General features: G+C 37.9%; 1 protein-coding gene across 2 annotated transcripts in view; it reads left to right on the forward strand.

Moving 5' to 3' along the window:
* The window catches only part of NT5DC1 (5'-nucleotidase domain containing 1), a gene marked incomplete at both ends in the record, with an annotated part of 126,242 nt that extends 109,704 nt beyond the window's left edge, over positions 1-16,538 (forward strand). For both annotated transcript variants that reach the window (XM_079716941.1, XM_079716942.1), the window contains 4 exons: positions 3,666-3,784; positions 4,874-5,026; positions 10,659-10,827; positions 16,423-16,538. In XM_079716941.1, coding sequence (XP_079573067.1) covers positions 3,666-3,784; positions 4,874-5,026; positions 10,659-10,827; positions 16,423-16,538 — 557 coding nt within the window. The remainder of the gene's footprint in view (positions 1-3,665; positions 3,785-4,873; positions 5,027-10,658; positions 10,828-16,422) is intronic.
* Between the last annotated feature and the right edge of the window lie 2,452 nt (positions 16,539-18,990).

An 18,990-nucleotide genomic window follows, 5' to 3' on the forward strand; every position in this document is an offset into this window, starting at 1 on the left:
TGTTTCTCAGACTTTATACTCAAATCACCTAGGGATCTTGTTAAGATGGAGATTCTGATCCAGTAGGGCTGGGCAAAAGGCTTCGATTTGCATTTCTAAACAGATTTTCTGTTGAAACAGATGCTACTGGTCAGATCACCAAGACGGACTTTTTAGTAAGACCAAGAGAATGTCTTAGTGAGTACATTTAATTGAAGGTTGTTATTCTGAAAAGAAATAAACTTCCTATCATTTTAGGTGTGGAAATGAGCTAGGTAGTTAAGCATATTTAACTAAACGACCAAAGCCAAAGTAGATAAAGGGTAAGAGTAGGAGTTTCACTTTCTGTTCTATGAAATTTGCTCCAGCTCACTGGTAAAGTATTCATTTCCTTTAATAGTATAATTTCCATTTTATAGTCCCCAACACAGGCAGGCATTTTAGGAGGTATTTCACTTGAAAAGTATCTTACTGCCCATTCCAAAAACCATGGAGAAAGTGTGTATGAAAATCCATAATTGGTGAGAAATTTTTCTAGCTCAAAATTGAAGAAGGGATGTATAAAAGTAAATTTGAACTGTTCAGTGAAGTTCATATAAGAAGGAGTCCTAGAAATCAAAACAATTATAAATATATTTTAATCATAAATCACTGTTAAGTAAACCCCTAGCAAGTCAGAGATTGCTCCTAGAAAATAAACATTCTGAGCTCAAGAACTCAGACCATCTAGTTCACTGCCATATCCCTCATACGTAAATTGGTTTGTGAAAGATTGTTGAAATAAAGAGTGAAAGAAGAAAAGAAAGAAATCCTGGTGGGATTTTGTTTGATCCCACCAGGCGAATTCTTACATGTTTGTAACTTTTTCCTTGTAACAACATTTCACATGTCTATCAAAAAAAGACTATTAAATAAATCATGGAATTTAAAAAAACAGGCAGATCACAATGTATTATCAATAAAGTAAAGTTTTAAAAAAATTAAGTTGCAGAACAGTGTGCCGAATATGCTGATATTTGCATTTAAAAGGGAGGAGGGGTCACGGGTGTTGCATTAGTTTGCTAGGGCTACTGTAACAAAATACCACAGACTGAGTGGCTGAAACAATGGAAATTTCTTTTTTCACAGTTCTGGAGGCTAGAAGTCTGAGGTCAAGGTGTCAAAAAGATTGGTTTCTTCCGAGGCCTTTCTTCTTGGCTTATAGATGGCCATCTTCTCCCTGTAGCATCACATGGTCTTTCTTCTGTGTCCTAATTGCCTAATTATGTGTCCTAATTTCCTGTTTTTATGAGGACACCAATAGTATTGAATTAGGGCCCACCCCATGGCCTCATTTTAACTCAGTCACCTCTTTAAAGGCCCTGTCTCCAAGTACAGTCACATTCTGGGGAACAGGGTTAATGCTTCAGCATATGAATTTGAGGGGACCACAGTTCAGCTCATAATAGATATATACATGTGCCCAAACTAATCAAATTGTATGCTTTATGCACAGTTTATTGTATGTCAATTATACCTCAATAAATGTATTTCAAAAGTGGAGAAAAAGAATATATATTTATATCTGCTTTTATATGCATAAAAGAATGATACCTTTTGCAGAAGAGGTGAGCACATAGCAGGTTGAGCTCAAAATCGAGTCTTTTAAAAATACTTAAATGTATTACTGATTCAAAAACATCACACAAATACATACTTTTAAAACATTGGTAAGGTAGTAACACCAAAGGCTCTGGGAGTTGGGAGAAGCTGCTGGGAGCTGCCGCAGGAGCCAGTTCTGACGTTACACCAGTCAGGCCCAGGCACGTGAGTTCTCTGGCTCTCTGTCTTATCTGAGTCGTGGAGCTTGCTTTCTTCAAGGCTGTCAGCCATAGCCTTGACTGTCATTTCCCCATATTAATTTTGTAACTATTAATGCTGACTAAAAACGTACTGTTTTGTTTTTTTGTTTTTACTTGTCCATATGGTCTTACAGTTAAAAAATGAGATTTGTTATTGTAAAACACAGCTGTATCCAGAAGCAAATTATAGTTTTCAAAAGAGTTTTAGTTTGATTTACTATTTGCTTTAATTGATTGTTATCTTACTCCTTGTCTTCTAGCCCTAATTTGAAGTCCTTTGAGGGGTGATTGTAGCAGTTTGGTAACTTTGGGCAGATTCCTTAGCTTCTTCAGATATCAGTTTCTGCGCCTGTGAATTGAAGGGATAGCAGCTAAGACTTCTTCAACACTACATGGCCCACACTCTTCCATGTGCTCCATCTGTATTAATTCACTTAGACACTCACTCTATGAGGGAAGTACTGTTATTATCCCCATTTTAAAACTGAGGAAACAAATCCCAGTCACTCTCTTATCCCCTTTGCCCTCCTCTGTTTTTTTTCTATTGTATTTATTATCTTCTAATATACTTTTTAAGTAAACTTTTTCAAATCAGTGTCATCATTGTACTGCTTGCAGGGCACATTTATTTATATTATGTGAAAATGAAAGTTCATATAACTATTTCCCATAGACCATGAAAAGAAGTGTGAAAATGTTTGGGTTTATAAAGATTGTGCTTGAAGCTTCCTTGAGTTTGTTCCCTTGGATTGTATTGCTTCCACTTCAGCTCTGATGCTTTCACAGCCCACATTGGCTCCCTGTTGCTGGAATTAATAGTTTTCTGAGTCCCACAGCTTCCCAGTTATGGAGGTTCTCCCAGAGCCCTGGAAGCTGCCCTGCATGAATTAGTACCCTGCAGAGCAGCTTCCAGTGTGGGAGATGGAAATGGGGAGGGGGAGGGGGAGGGGTTTGTGTAAAGTGAGTATTCTGTTTTGGTCTTTGTATAAAGAAGGGTTTTTTTCCTTTTTGTTAATTACTGAGTCCCAATATGTGGGAAATTATGATTCTGTAGATTTGTTTTTAATAAGCAATGGAAAGATGCCCTTCCCACGGTTCCTGTACAGTGGGCCTCTACATATCAACTGTACATTTGCTTTCAAAAATATTTGCGTAAATTACTCATTTCCCAGTTGCCATCAAACCCACATTATTTACATGGTAAGACATTCTGTGCTAAGTACGTACAGACAGACAGACATGAGAAATAATTGGTTTTCACTGTGTTTCTCCAGGAATATGCTGAGTCTTCTTAGACTCTTAATGTTAAGCTAATACATGGTTGGTTTTTTAACTACTCTTTAGAGAATAGTAGGGTTTTCATTTGATTGTGTAGAAGAATTTAAAAATGGCTGCTGAAATGTCAACCAAATAGGCATAAATATCTCTTGACCTTAAGCTGGCAGTTGCTGTGATATGGCTTTAATTATCTGTAAATGTGTTTTTAGAATTCCTTGTTCTGGAGGAATTCACTCATATCATTGTGATATGTTGGACTCATTTTTTATCACCAACAATGGGGGAGACTCTGCCTTTGTGAGGGAAGAGGGTGTATAGGATATCTCTGTACCTTCCTCTCGATTTTGCTGTGAACTTAAAACCGCTCTTTAAAAAAAAAATCTTTGAAAAGTATATATATTTATGTCCATGAAGTGCTCATGATATATAGGTGATCACTGAATGCTAGCTCCCATCCCCACATGGTTCCTTCTTATACGTGTCCTACAGCCATGCCAGAGTGTGGTCCGTCCAGCTGGGTGCTATCACTTGATTATAAAGTATATGATTGTCCAACTGTGCTTTCAGAGAATGACGAGGAGCAGGAGGCCCTGCCATCTCTGGATAAACCTGGCTGGTACTCCCAAGGGAATGCGGTCCACCTTTATGAACTTCTGAAGAAAATGACTGGCAAACCTGAACCCAAGGTATTTTCTGACTGAGCCCAGTTTACAAGGGCTTGGAGATATAAGCCCTTGTAAACTAAAACCATAACTCTAAATGCATTCAGCATAGTTATCTGTGGGGGAATCATCTGCCTCCGCCTGTCTGCCAACCTCCTTGCCTACCTCTTCTGCTTAAATAAGTCTTTCCTTTGTTGATGTGCATTGAGTCTTTCTCTGTAACAGAGAAAGGCAGATATTCCAAGCAGGAGGCCACAGACCTGAGAGATACAATGCAATAGTGTGTGGGTTACCGAGGAATGTTATCCTGATGACTGTCCATCAGGAACATTTTTATGTGTAAAACAAGCAGTAACTGATTATACTATAGACTGAAGACACATTAGCTTTTAACATCCTGGCCACATTGTTGATGTTGGACGTTGGTATATTTTAAACAGCAGAATGCTTTCTTCTAAAACACGTTTGCCAGGAGCCCCATGAGAAGGAGGGTCAGTGGGTCACTGAGCCCTACTCCACTGGCTCGTACACTGTCACAGCCCCCTGGGGACTCCTGCCTTGGAGGTTCTAGTTCATGTTCCCTTAACCTTGTTTCCTCATCTGTGAATTAAGAGACATGGACTGGATCAATGAGGCTTTGCCTCAGAATGCCTGGGAAGTGTCCCAGAGTCCACTTGCCCACCCACTCTCGGAGATTCTGTTTCAGCAGGTCTGGGTGGCGCCCAGAAACTGGTAAATTGGTTGTGTTGTGCATTCCTGCTAATCTAACCCTCTGTAACAGGTTGTCTCCAGTATCTCACCAGCTCTTCAATTCCAGGGGCAGGTTTAACTGTAAACATATGGGCCCTTTAATTTTCATTTCAGCAAGTTGAATTCACTTATCTTCTGCCTTTCTTCTGCAAATGAATTGTGTAACTTCTTAAACCTGACACCTTGTGAATCAAATAGGACAGGTCACCTATGAAGTTATTCAAGGAAACTTAAGACGTCTATGCAACTTTTATATCACTTACTCTGATACCTGTTGAGGGATTTTCTTCTGCCTTCTATAAAATGAACACTACTCTTTCACAGTTCTCATGTCTCAAACACAATTTGCTATCTGACTTACAGGTTGTTTACTTTGGTGACAGCATGCATTCAGATATTTTCCCAGCCTGTCATTATAGTAATTGGGAGACAGTCCTCATCCTGGAAGAGCTCAGAGGGGACAGAGACGGGAAGCCTGAGGACTCAGAGCCTCTAGAGAAGAAAGGAAAATATGAGGTAAGGGTCTCCTTTGGTTCTTTCCTTGAAAGAAAAACCTTGTGTTTCACATATCTTAGAAAGTGCTTGTTTGTGCCAAGAGAGATGAAATCTGTTGGCACTTATTGTGATCTTCATGCCATCTCAGCTCTACAGTTGATCTTGTGGATAGTTTTTAAATGATGCCAAGATAAATGCTGTTGACCATTAATGTAATGGTCTGTAATGTCTGTCTTCCGAGTTCTCTACTTTCATCCAGTGCTGTGGCACCGTGGCCGTGTTTTGGCTGACGATGAGGCGGCCAGATCCTGACTCACTGCGGTTATACTCTACCTCTTTTGCTTGGCCATGAAAGCCCTTGTGCTCTCACTTCATGGGTCTAACTTAACAAAATTGGTAGCTCCCTTAAGCTTACTCCTGAGCCACCCAAAATGAACTTAGGTAAAGACTTGAGGGAAAGAAAAGTAAAATATGTCATAAATCTAGAAAGGGAAAATAGTGTATAAAAGCAAAAGTAAGCAGAAAAGAAGAAAGGTCAGAAAATAAAATGCATTTTCCTAAATTCATTCCAGTGGAACAATCTAAAAAGAAGGGAAAACACAAGTCAAAAAACAAATGTCCAATCAAAAATAACAATAAAAAGAAACTATCAAGCCATGGAAAAACATGGAGTAAACTTAAGTGCATATTACTAAGTGAAAGAAGCCAGTTCCGGCTCGGGAAAGTTCTGAGCCTTCGCTTTTACGTCCCGCCTCTGGCCCAGGGCTAACTTTCCCCACCTGTCCGGGAGGTCAATGTGACTACCAGTCTTACAAGTGGAGACTCACAAACTTCCAGGGCTGGCAGGTTGCTGAGGTGCCGCACTTGCCTCACGAACGCAGGACCTGCTCTGTGTCAAGTCCCTAGCTGATCAGTTGCTGGAGTCGCCCTCCTGCAGCCCCAATAATGAATTGAGGCTCTTCTGTTTAATATGAGGCGGAATACGCTTCCTCTCGTGGGAACTGAACTCGAGCAGCAGAATCAACCCCAAAGACAAGTTGAACTATCATATCTATGTGTGACACACACATCCACCTGTGTGTCAAGCACTGCTCTGAGTCCTAAGGATTCTGTGGTGAACAAAACAGGCAAGGCCCTGGTCTTCGTGGAGTTTACATGCTGGTGGAAAGAAGCAAAGAGTAAACAAGTAAATAAATATGTCACTGACATCATTTTCAGAGAATGGTACCTACTGTGAGAGCATAATGTGAGGAAGGGACAACTGTTTTGGATTGTATGGTCAGAAAGCCCTCTGAGCTAAGGCCTGAACAATGAGAAGAAACCAGCCTTACAAAGACTTTAAGAAAAAACTGAGGAAACAGCAAGCAAGAGAACGTGAAGTAGGAAGGAGCTTGTAGATTCCAAGACAAAAAGCAAAGGCAAAACCAAAAGTCTCTGAGTGTGTAGCCAGATGAGCATGAGGTTGGAGTGGTGAATTGGAAGACAGATCTTACAGCGAATAGAAAGGTAATTTAGTCTGTATGTGCTTTCAAATTGCTTCCAATTTTCTCTGCCAAGAAGAATCCCTTGGGCTTCCCTGGTGGTGAAGTGGTTAAGAATCCGCCTGCCAATGCAGGGGACACAGGTTTGAGCCCTGGTCCGGGAAGATCCCACATGCCGCGGAGCAACTAAGCCCACGCACACAACTACTGAGCCTGAGCTCTAGAGCCTGCGAGCCACAACTACTGAGCCCACACACCTAGAGCCTGTGCTCTGCAACAAGAGAAGCAGCCACAATGAGAAGCCTGCGCACCGCAACGAAGAATAGCCCCTGCTCGCCGCAACTAGAGAAAACATGCATGCAGCAACAAAGACCCAACGCAGCCAAAAATAAAAATAAATAAAATAAATTTAAAAAAAGAAGAAGAAACTAACATGGTAATAAAGCTTACAATATAAAATATTCTGGGACTTCCCTGGTGGTCCAGTGGTAAAGAATCCGCCCTACATTGCAGGGCACACGGGTTCCATCCCTGGTCAGGGAACTAAGATCCACATGCCGTGGGGCAACTAAGCCCACGTGCCATAACTACTGAGCTCGTGTGCCTCAACTAGAGAGGCTGCATGCCGCAAACTGCAGAGCCCACGTGCCACAGCTACAGAGCCCACATGCCCTGGAGCCAGTGTGCCACAACTAGAGAAGAGAAAACCCACACGCCACAACTAGAGAGAAGCCCGTGCCGCAACGAAAGATCTTGCATGCCTCAGCGAAGATCCTGCGTGCCGCAACTAAGACCTGATGCAGCCAAAAATAAATAAATAAATAATAAATCTTTAAAAAAAGAAAAAAAAGAAGCCAGTTCCGAAAAGGCTGTATACAACCATATGACATTCTGGAAAAGAACAGTGGGTGCCCCAGGGCTCAGGGGGGAAGGAGATGCTCTATTTATCTGGAAACCTAAAACTGTTCTAACAAATAAAGTCTATTTATTTAAAAAAAAAAGATAGCTATAAGTAGATGCAACTGAATGTTAGAAAAAAGGGGTCAGGTTTCTACAAGGTTTCCACTGAGTAGCATGTGGTCTTCAGTGTGACATTGGAAGTTCTGTGGACTGAGTTAAAAAGAGCTTTAAAATAAAATTCCAGGAGGTGGGCCTAACCCGAGGGATTTGGGAGGAGGTTTCCCCTAAAGAGAAATAAGGAGATTTGGTTTCTTCAAAATGATTTGAGAATGCACAGACAGTAATAAGGAAATGAAGAATCAGTGGGAATGTTTCCTTTAGCATTACAAAAACAGTAGCTCCATCCTTCTCCCACAGACCCCTTTTCTTGTTAATTAGTTATAAACACATCATGAACAAAGAGTTAATAATTGGCTCTTCGACAGCAAACAGTGAGTCAACAGCCTTGAAGATTTTATTTCCCAAGATAGAATTGAAATAATGTTCCTTTACCATCACACTCCACCTCCCCACCCCAGCCGTGCTCCATTGAACATATATGTCCTTAATAAATCCACCCACTGTGACTGAAGAGACAGGATTTGGTAGCTCTCTGTTGGGTGTACACACACATACACAGATTTCAGAACAATACTCAAAACTTTCATCACAACTATCAGACATAAGTAAGAGCTTATTGGATTAGCAGAGATATCTTAATAAGGCCACTCATTAAATGACCAGTCTGACACCATTGTCTTGTTCAACATATACTAAGTTTTTAATTTGTGCAAGCCTCCCTACTATGAATATCAGGGATTTATAAATGAATCATACACAGATCCTTTTAACAGAAAATATTAGTCTGTGGATAAAAGGGGTCAGGGAGCTTGAGTATACAAATAAAGCATAACTGCCTCCAGAGGGTACAAATTATAAAAGAATTACAAACAAGACAGGAAGGATACTTCATTGAGGAGAATTAGGGAAAATTTTATTAAAAAATGTAGAATGTGAGGTAAACATTGAAGGACAGGTACATTTTCAACTGATGGAAATAACATTCTTGGTTCAGGAAGTAACATGAATAAGTATACAGAGATTGTAATGTACAGGCTACAATACACAGTCTTGACCGTAAAATAGCAGATGTGTAGGTTTGTCAGCCAAAGGCATCACTAGCAGTTTTTGAATGTGCAGGCAACAGGGGCGAAGCTTTCATTTAGCAGCTGTGTGAAGGATGGGCTCAGCACATGGGAAGAAGGGATGCTGTGGCGGGCTGTCCCAGCAGCCCAGACTAGAGGTGATACAAACATGAACAGTGAGCACTAGTGAGAAAGAGGTGGAGAGAGTACATGGCGGCTGTTCTGGAGGCACAACTAGCGGGATGCTGGTGGTAGGAGCTGAGACGCAAAACATCGATGGTTTTTAAGCGCAGCCAACTGGAATTGATGGGTTTTATTCATATAAATACGGAAGTCATGAGAAAGACCTGGTTTTGTGAGGAGAGAGATGTGATTGGTTTAATGTTGAATCCCATTTCTTTGAAATAGCTGGAGGATGAGATCAAACTGGTTTGGGAGATAGGTTAGGATAAGTGAGGAAAATTGAGAGATGTCTAAGGGAGAGAGACAAGAGAGAAAGAGAAGAAGATAGAGACTTGGTGAGAACACTTACCATTAAGGGATGAAATCTATAAGATATAAAGGCTCAATGAAAATAGGAGTGCTCCTTGTTGATATATTCAAGAAATGGCATGATTCTTTTGATTAGTGATATATATATTTTATATTTGAGAAAATGAGTCATTAAAACTTCAGCATCAGAATAAACAAAGATTAGCATCTGTCCATTTTGGCTGCTCTAACAAAATACCATAGACTAGCTGGCTTATAAATAACAAACATGTATTTCTCAGAGTTCTAGAGACTGGGAAGTCCAAGATCATGGTGCCAGCTGATTCATTGTCTGGTGAGGGCCCACTTCCTCATAGAGCACCATCTTCTCCCTGTACCCTCACATGGCAGATGGGAGAAGGTAGCTTTCTGGGATCTCTTTTATAAGAACACTAATCATGAGGGCTTCATGAGGGCTCCACCCTCATGACCTAAGCACCTGTTCAAGGCCTCACCTCATAATTCCATCATCTTGGGGGTTAGGATTTCAACATATGAATTTTGGAAGGACACAAACATTTAGACAATAACAGCATCCATAATATATTGAACCAGAAAGGGTAAACAGGTCTGTTTTCCTCTTTTCAAAAGAATAATGTGCAGCCCAGATTACCACTCAGTGTTGGCAGAACCATTATCTACATATAGCCTGTGTGATGTGAGTCATTTCTTTTCACACTCATTATTTTAGAAAAGACAATGAACTAAATAAAAGTGACACTATAAACTTCTCTTTACACCTTGAGAAATTATATCTAAATACACCTTAAATGGACACACAGAAGCATAGATATTTATATTCCATACTGCTCTTAAATATCTTTGGTGAAATCCAGATAGATTCTTGCTAAGTGATTTCTAAACACCATCATCTGAAAAACACATATTTTCATCTTGCTTCACAAAGTGAGTTCCAGCACAAAGAATCATGAATCTAAAGGCATATTTGGGACTCAAAATGAAGTTTTCATCAGAAAAGGATGACAGATTTTATAATCCAACTTCTATGGACGTGATAGGATTTTTTTCCATTCTTAGTTTTATACTACACCCATAAAACACTGAGAAGTATTTTTTGAATGAGTCTTATTTAGTCTACAACATTTCTGTGCCTGCTATGTCCTAGGCACTAAGCCTTTAAGGATACACTAATACATGAGATAGTTCCTAACCTTCTGTAGTTCATAATTTGTCCAGGGCGAAAAGTAAATAGTATAATAATTGCAAGATAGTATGAGAAGTACCATATTAGGGATAAACTCAGAGTGTGAGAAAATGGAGGCGACCTAATCCAACCCAACTGTGGGAAATCAAGGAGAATATCCTGGGTGGCATCCAAGCCAGATCCCAAAGGATGAGAAAGGGGTTCCCAAACAAAGCCAGAGGAGAATACATTAAAGGACTACAAAGTTTTGTTTTACTTTTTATATAGTATATAGTCTGGTTAAACAACTGAGATTCCTACACAGTTCTATTTTGATTTACTTATTGGTAGAAAAAACTTATGAGGTTGAACACTAATTAATCACAGTTTCGTTATTCTATTTCTTGTTTCAGGGACCAAAGGCAAAGCCTCTAAATAGATTATCTAAAAAATGGGGCTCTTTTTTTATTGATTCAGTTTCTGGACTGGAAAATACAGAAGATTCCTTGGTTTATACATGGTCTTGTAAGAGAATCAGTGCTTACAGCACTATTGCAATTCCAAGTATTGAAGCAATAGCAGGTAAGGTGGATAATACTTATAAAGCTTTACCTGTTGCTGGACAGTAATGACCTGAAGTACTAGAATTCTTTTCTTTCTTTTTTTAAATTTTATGTATTTTTTAATTAATTTTATTTTAATTTTTTTGGCTGTGTTGGGTCTTTGCTGCTGCGCACGTTCTTTTCTCTAGTTGTGGCGATTGGGGGCTACTCTTCGTTGCAATGCACAGGCTTCTCATTGCGGTGGCTTCTCCTGTTGTGGAGCATGGGCTCTAGGCACGCAAGCTTCAGTAGTTGCGGCACACGGGCTCAGTAGTTGTGGCTTGCAGGCTCTAGAGCACAGGCTCAGTAGTTGTGGCGCACGGGCTTAGTTGCTCTGCGGCATGTGGGATCTTCCCAGACCAGGGCTCGAACCCATGTCTCCTGCATTGGCAGGCGGATTCTTAACCACTGCGCCACCAGGGAAGCCCTAGAATTCTTTTCTTTAAAAGAAGAAAATTTTCCCATGGCATTTATAGATTTTTCTTGGGTAACACCTAGATATGGCAGTTTAGGTAATTAAGACCTGCCTGTCCGCTGGAGCCAACTACAAATGCTGTACTTTTTTTTTTTTTTTTTTAAGTCTGCCTGGAGTCATAGGAGAAAGCTAGGGAAGAGTTACCAGGACAGGATGCTAAGGAGGCCAAGTAAGGTGAACCTGACTTTGGGGGCTGCTTTTCCCCCCGTTTGCTAACTCAGGAGAAGGCACTCAAAGAAGTGAGTGGCCTTTTCGTAGTTTCATGAACCTACAGGGGTAGAAAGTGGAAGGTAGGGCCTGCCAAAGGAAGGGTGGGCCTGGTGGACTCTCTCAGTCTCTGTTGAGACTCTGAAGGATGAATCAGAAGTAGGCATTCACAGGAACTGAAGCTCATCTTTAAATCAGCTGAATCCCTAAAACTGGATTGAGGAGATTCTAGATTGGTAGTGCCCCAAGGCACCTGGTAAGAATTAATGACTGTTCTCTTTTGAGGAAGATAACATCACTCTAGGACTCAAATTATTTCAAAAAACAATTAATACAAGGTTCAGCACATAATGAAAAATAACCAGGTACACAGGGGTATGAGACTACACTAACAGAAATAACCAAGTTCAAGTACAGAAAAGAAAGGAATGAGAAATTTGGTAGCTATATAAAAACTAGTAAAAAGTGGAAATTCTAAAATTGAAATATTAAAAAGTAAAAATTAAGAACTTAATGGATGGGTTTAACAGAAGATTAGACACAGGAAAAGTTAATTAGTATGCTGGAAAATAGGCCAAAAGAAAATAGCCACAATGAAGCCTGAAGAGAAAAAAGCATGGAAGATACAGAAGAGGGACTGATAGACACAGGAGATACAATGAGAAGGAATAAGATTCCTATAATTAGAATCTTAGGAGATGAGAGAATAAGCCAAAAGCAATAGCTACAACAGGCTTTCCAAAAATGATGAAAGAAAATAAGCCAAAGGTTTAAGTAGCCCAAAGAACTGAAACACAATACATAAAAGGAAATCCCAAAGTTAACTGCTAAAGACCAGATAATTAAGAAATATTAAAAGCAGTCAGAGAATACAGATTGATTTCAAAGGAGTACTTCATAAGAGTGTTAGACATCTGACATCTGACTCTTCCCAGAAACAAAAAGAAGCCAAAAGACAGTAGAATGATATCTTTAAATTGCTGAAAGAAAATGCTTGTCAGTCTTGATGGAATTCTATACCAAGTAAAGATATTATTAAAGAATAAAAGAAAAATATTTTTAGACAGACAAAAATGTATCTCCAGAAGACCTGCACTGTATAGAAAATACTAAAGGGTCTTGTTCTTCATGCAAAAGTGAGAATGATCCCTCTTGGAAGACTGGAGATGAAAGAAGTGAATATACAGCAACAAAAGGATGTGTGAATAAATTAAAATGAATATTTACAGTTAGAAACAATTTTTTTAAATCCTATGGGGTTTAAATAAAGAATTTTAAGACATATGACACCAATGGCATATAAATCACAAAATGGGACAGCTGGAGTTAAATGTGTTCTAACATGTTTTATTATATGGCAAAGGGTGAGAGTATGTTAGATATTAAGTCAAAAATGCATCTCGTAATCTCGTAGATAACTACCAAAAGCATTGTAATGATACATATACCGAACTAATTATGTAAAATAATTTTAACCCCCCCAAAAAAAAACAAAAATGGAGAGAAAAATGGGGAGAAAGGGATGCAGAAAGTTTGAATATCAAAAGATAGAAAGAGACAACACCATGTTAATGGTAACCGAAAGAACGTTAGAGTTAGCTTTATTAATGTGAAGGAAAAAAAATCCCTTAACATGAAAGAGAATCACTTCATAATAATAAATTCTGGTTTCAGAAATAGTATCACTGAAAGTCTGAGGTATTCACCCTCTCTTCTCTCAGGTCAGAATTTAATCCCTGCCTGTTTTCTCAATACCAAGAAACTGCTGAAAAATCTACTCTGCTTTACAGAGGGGTATGTTTCTGCTTGCTTCTTAGTTTCCTGAAGTTCCCTTGCAGAGTTTGGCGAAGGGCTTGAGACTAGAACCCGGTTCTCCACCCCTTTGTTTATAGCAGGTTCCAGCCCCTCACTTTTTGTCTCTGTAGCCCTTCAAGACTGCCAAAATCTCTTCTGGTTTTTCTGCTGCTAATAACTGCCCCTGCCCCGCCCCCAGCCAGAATTCTGGTGCCTAAAGGGAAAAGCTGTGGCAGAATGCTGGCTCACTTCACTGCTGTTTGTTCCTTCCCAGGAAGTGTTTGTCCTCAGGTCTTAGTTGCCTCTTCAACTCTCCAATAACTTCACTCTGATGCTTTTATTTTATCCAGCTTTTCTAGTTGTCTCAGCTTCAATTCAGAAGTGGAAGTCTACTTTTTTTTGAACCTCAGATTCTTCTTCCTTAAACTGGGTATACCACCCTCACAGGGTGGATATGAGAGAAAGTAAAGTCAGATATTTATCTGATATTTATTGGTAGGATGATGATGACCCTAAGATATGTGTGACCTTCCAAAAGGTCCATCCTCTATGCCATTATACAAATCCAATATGTCAATATATCTTACTCACTGAAATAATCTCATTCTCACCAGTTTCAAAAGATTGGTTTTTTTTTTTCATTTTGTTCCATGCTTACACACATAAAATTAAAGAATATATTTCTTCCTTTCACATACAATTTTCCTATTAAAGAAATGGACCCTGTAACTTGAAGGGAGGGACTGGCCCAGGACTAAACTATTATTTTCCATTTTTTATATTTCACTCTTTCTTTCCTTCAAAGTGACTCAAATTTATAGTGAGAGAGTAGGGTTGTGTGATAATGGAAGTCACTGAATTATTCTAAAGTACCTGGATAGAAACTATTCAGAGGGATATGGTTGTGAAATAGTAAGAGAGTCAAGGAAAAGTGACTCTCCATTATTCCAGGATTTAAATATTTCTCAAAAAATGGGAAAATAGTCCCCTGTCTTCTGGGGTAATCACTTCTCCTTAAGGAAGCAGTAGTAACATCAGTGTGGCTCCCATTTTCACCTTCCAAAAGCTTTCTTCCTTAGCACCCTGGAAAATAATTTGGCAGAGCCTTTGTCTTCTAACTTTTCTTAGGACAAAATACTTCGACTCACCAGTAGTCAAACAAAGATAAAGAAGTCGATTTGGGGTGGGGGGGAGAATTAGAGAGTTGGTAAGTTATATTTGATTGTCGATTTTGATGTCCAAGACATTGCCTCAAAAAGCAAAGTGTTAGTTAGTCTCTCTTTAACTTAGCACTTGCTTATGATCACATTTTCATAAGGAAATTATATCTCACACAGAATTTGAAATTTATTATTTCAGTAACATTTAGTAAATTTGGATAGTACTGTGTAATTGACCTCCAAGTAAGAAAAAATGGCTGAAAGAAAAATGGTGTGATGGTCATGGCTTTAGACATGTTGAAGATAGGATCTTTATCTAAATGTTATCCTGCCAGTATCTTTAAAAAAAGTCCTGAGAGTTGTTCTGTTTCTGTGTTGTCTTACATTGAACTTACTGTTTAAGAATATTTGTTCATTTTGGTTCTCTTCATTTAATTATTAGATAATGTGGTTGATATTATGGTGTATTTAGTACACAGAGTTTAATAGAACATCATTGTGGTAAACAAGAATTTGGTTCTTTGCCTACCATTCTCTTTTCTTCTAAAAAGCACCCAACAGTGACTTCTCTAAGACATGCAAATGTCTCTTTCTTGTTGAATCCCCAATCTGGACGTACTTGTTTTAACACAGTAGTAATCTGATCTCAGTTTGGCTATTCCACACCCAGATTTCTTAACCTTAGTAGACTTTTTCTGCTACCTGGGAGAGAGAATAAAATTTTTGTTTTAAATGAGATAGGAAATGAAAAACAAACCTGATATTCCCCCTTTGTCTCTTAAAACCTTTTTTGTATTCATGTAATGTTTCTTCATTCGTCAGTATTCTGTTAGATGTGGTTCTCTCATTGACATTTAAATGCTTAGGAGGTATTTTTATAGATGTTATAAAAGTTTGCAATATACATTACCATGATGGTTGGTTTATAAGCATTTTGATAATGTAATCATTTTAACCTTATAACAACTTTTAAAACATTTACTTTAGGAAGTGTGTAGGGAAGACAGAGAAAGAGGTGGCTGGGTCAGCTCCCAGCCTGTATCATTTTTGTGGCTTATAAGAAATCGAGGACCTCAGATGCACTATTTTAGAAACTCAGTTTTATCAATGTACTTTCCAGTGCCTTTTAATGAGCCTTTTTAATGGCTCAAAATATGCTCCAGCTAACTTGAAGCAGTGAAGACCAGTGAAATTCACTAATACGAATGTTTTTCTGTTTATAGTAATCTTAGCTTTCTCTGGCCTCAGAAAGGCAGTGTTCCTTCTGCCCAATCTTTAGCACTAGTTTTCTCCTCATAAGGATTAACTATTTGGGTCTTAATAACTCTCACTGGCATTTAATATAAAGTATAATTTTTATGTTAGTATCATTTTCAAAATACTGAGTACTACCAAATAATGTTTTACTTGTGAAATTTGTGAAATAAGGATGACTACCCAGTATCTGCATGTGGAATGACTATCATTACATGACATATAACGTTTCACTTGTAATATTTCTGGTAATGGTTCTTTGAAGAAGCTTGGGAAGAAAATATCTGAAGGCTAGCTTTTGAGATACTTATATTGAAGATGTCACAACGTCCCACCATCAATAAAGTATGAATTTTATGTTCTCTCCCCCCTCTTGTGGCTGTGTGTTTGTGTGTGTGCGTGTGTGTGTGATGCTTATCATATGGAAAACGTTGACATATTGTGCATATTAGAATTCTTATTTAGCTAAGCATTCAAAGATTATTCTTAGTAACTATTACTAAGGGCTATGAAGATTATTACTTCTCATTTACCAGTTACATCATGCAACCTATCCAGGTGACAAAAGAAATATTAAAATTATGAAATTAAAAATGTTTTATTATCAATGACTATCAAATTTCGATTTGTTTATATTTATGAAAGTTCTTTTGAAATCTGCAGAATCTTTTTTTTTTTTCCCCAGGATTACCCCTGGACTACAAATTTACAAGTTTCTCTTCAAACAATTCAAAAACAGCAGGCTATTATCCAAACCCTCCATTGGTCTTATCAAATGATGGGAAACTGACAACCAAATAAACTTATGTTTACTGAAAAATGAAGTGAAGAACCATATATACAGCAAATGTACTGTAAAAATGTTACTTTTCAAAGACTACTGTAAAATGCTTTATAGAAACAAATTCTTAATTAAGTGACCAAGAAATTGGTATGTTTTTCCATAAGTCTCCTTTCTGTAGAGATCATCTTGATACCCAACAACTCTCATTGTGTTAAAATCTCAATATCTTAGAACTGAAAAGAATCTTATTAATATTTTCTATACTAGCAGTTCTGAGATTAGAATCACCTGGGGATATATATACACATATACATATATACATACACATGCATATTTACACATTTGCCTAGACCAGTGGTTCTCAAAGTGTGTTCCCCAAACCACTAGCATAGCAGCACCTGCAAACTTGATAGAAATGCAAATTTACAGGCCCCATCCCAGACATACAGAATCAGAAACTCTGGGAATGGGACCCAGCAATCTGTGCTTAATTACAGTGTGGTTCACACTAAAGTTTAAGAACCATTGACTAGACCATAACCTCCAGACATTGGTTTAATTGGTCTGGGGATACAGATGAGCATTGATGTCTTTAATATGTCCCAGGAAAATGCAGCCAGAATTGAGAATAACTGATCTACACCTGTTGTTTCAACTTACAGTTCAGAACACCAAGTCTAGTAAGATTAAATTATTTTAACTATGCTATTTTTGTTGTTACCAAAGCAAGGAAGTAGACATGATGTCTTCTGAGACCACACAGCCATAATGGGACAGGGATGATAGAGAAGCCAACTATTTCAGCCTCCAATGTTACCCATTAGGGTTTTTTTCCTCCCTAATAATGTTAAAGGCTGTTTACTTCACTCTAAGGCATGTATTCTCAGTGGGGCAAAAATTGGCTCTTGGGGTGAAAAAAATCTTAGTATAATGCAATGGATTATGGTTCTCCATATCTCAACCCTACTCAATAAAATCTTATTCCTTAGTATTAATTTCTCTCATTAGGGAGAAATGTAATTTAAAGTTAAATTTATTAATTAAATATTTTTCTCCTAGGGCAGGGAGGGGTGATAATGAAAAGAGAGGTTGAGAAAAAATTGCTTTAAGAGGTTTTATAGTTATACTACAATGCAGGATTATTGTGTTCGATGTGCTAACGTATAGTCGTATTAGTAGCTGTTTGTTGCAAGATGTTTGGACCCAGATAATGTTTACAATATAAATTCTTGGCTACTCTTTATGCTGTAATTTTACCCTCTCCATCATGGACATAACAGAAAACACTGGTCACCATCATTTTACTTGGATTGTAGCAGAGAATTTAACATATTGATGGATGCAATGAAAAGTATTTTGTTAAATTTTTAAGTGTTCAAATAACCCCAAATATATTGTGGGGATGAGTATCTCAGGGTAGGTCAACAGTTACTGATTTTTTTTCCTCAAAGTCAGTAGCTTTCTTCAGTATCTACTAATAAATGTGATTGTCTTTGAAATTGAATTCCAAAATCTTATTGGAATATAATAAAGAGCATACATAATCAAGCTTAGGGCTTAAGTGAAAGATGCTGTTTCATGTATACTTTCAGTAGACATTTGATTTCTTTTAAAAATAAAGCTGTTTTTCCTTATGCATGTTTATTTGTCAATGGCAAAGAATAATACATCTTTAAATGCTTATAAACTGCTCTTGTTAATATGAAAAATGCGAACTCCAAGGTAAGAAGTTAATTGCATTTTTTTGGCCACTGAAGAGTGAAAAATTCACTCAAGTCAGAAGTTCTAGTCCTACTTTTACCAGTAGCTACCAAAGAAATCTGAACAAGTTACCAACTAATCTGACCTTAGTTTTTTCCATCTTGTCAAAAAGATGGTTAAGAGTTTATATCCAAGTTTCCTCCCACTTTTCTAGCAGAGTCAGTCAGTGCTTCTAATGAATGTTTTTCTGTTGGACTGTAATTAGAGTTTAAAAATTTTTTATTTGTTTCTAAAAAGTGTTTCTAATTGTATATGAAGAGTAAAAATAATCATCAAAAATGGTATATTTAAAATTTAAAAGAGGATATTAGAGAAGAAAAGCTGTATATTCTTTAATAAAGTTACATGAAATAAGAAAGCAGGAAAATTGTGTTAATGGACAGAGGACTTAAATTTAATATTAGCATACAGGCCTATGAAGCCACCATCGCCCTGATACCAAAATAAGACAAAGACACTACCAAAAAAGAAAATTACAGGCCAATATCTTTGAAGAATATAGATGCAAAAATTCTCAACAAAATATTAGCATACCAAATCCAAGAACACAGAAAAAGGATCCTACACCACGACCAAGTTGGATTCATCCCAGGGTCACAAGGATGGTTCAACATACGCAAATCAATCAATGTGATACACCAGATCAACAAAAGAAAAAACAAAAACGACATGACCATCTCAATAGATGCAGAAAAAGCTTTTGATAAA

Source organism: Hyperoodon ampullatus (genome assembly GCF_949752795.1).
Source record: "Hyperoodon ampullatus genome assembly, chromosome: 12".
Classification (NCBI taxonomy): domain Eukaryota; kingdom Metazoa; phylum Chordata; class Mammalia; order Artiodactyla; family Ziphiidae; genus Hyperoodon; species Hyperoodon ampullatus.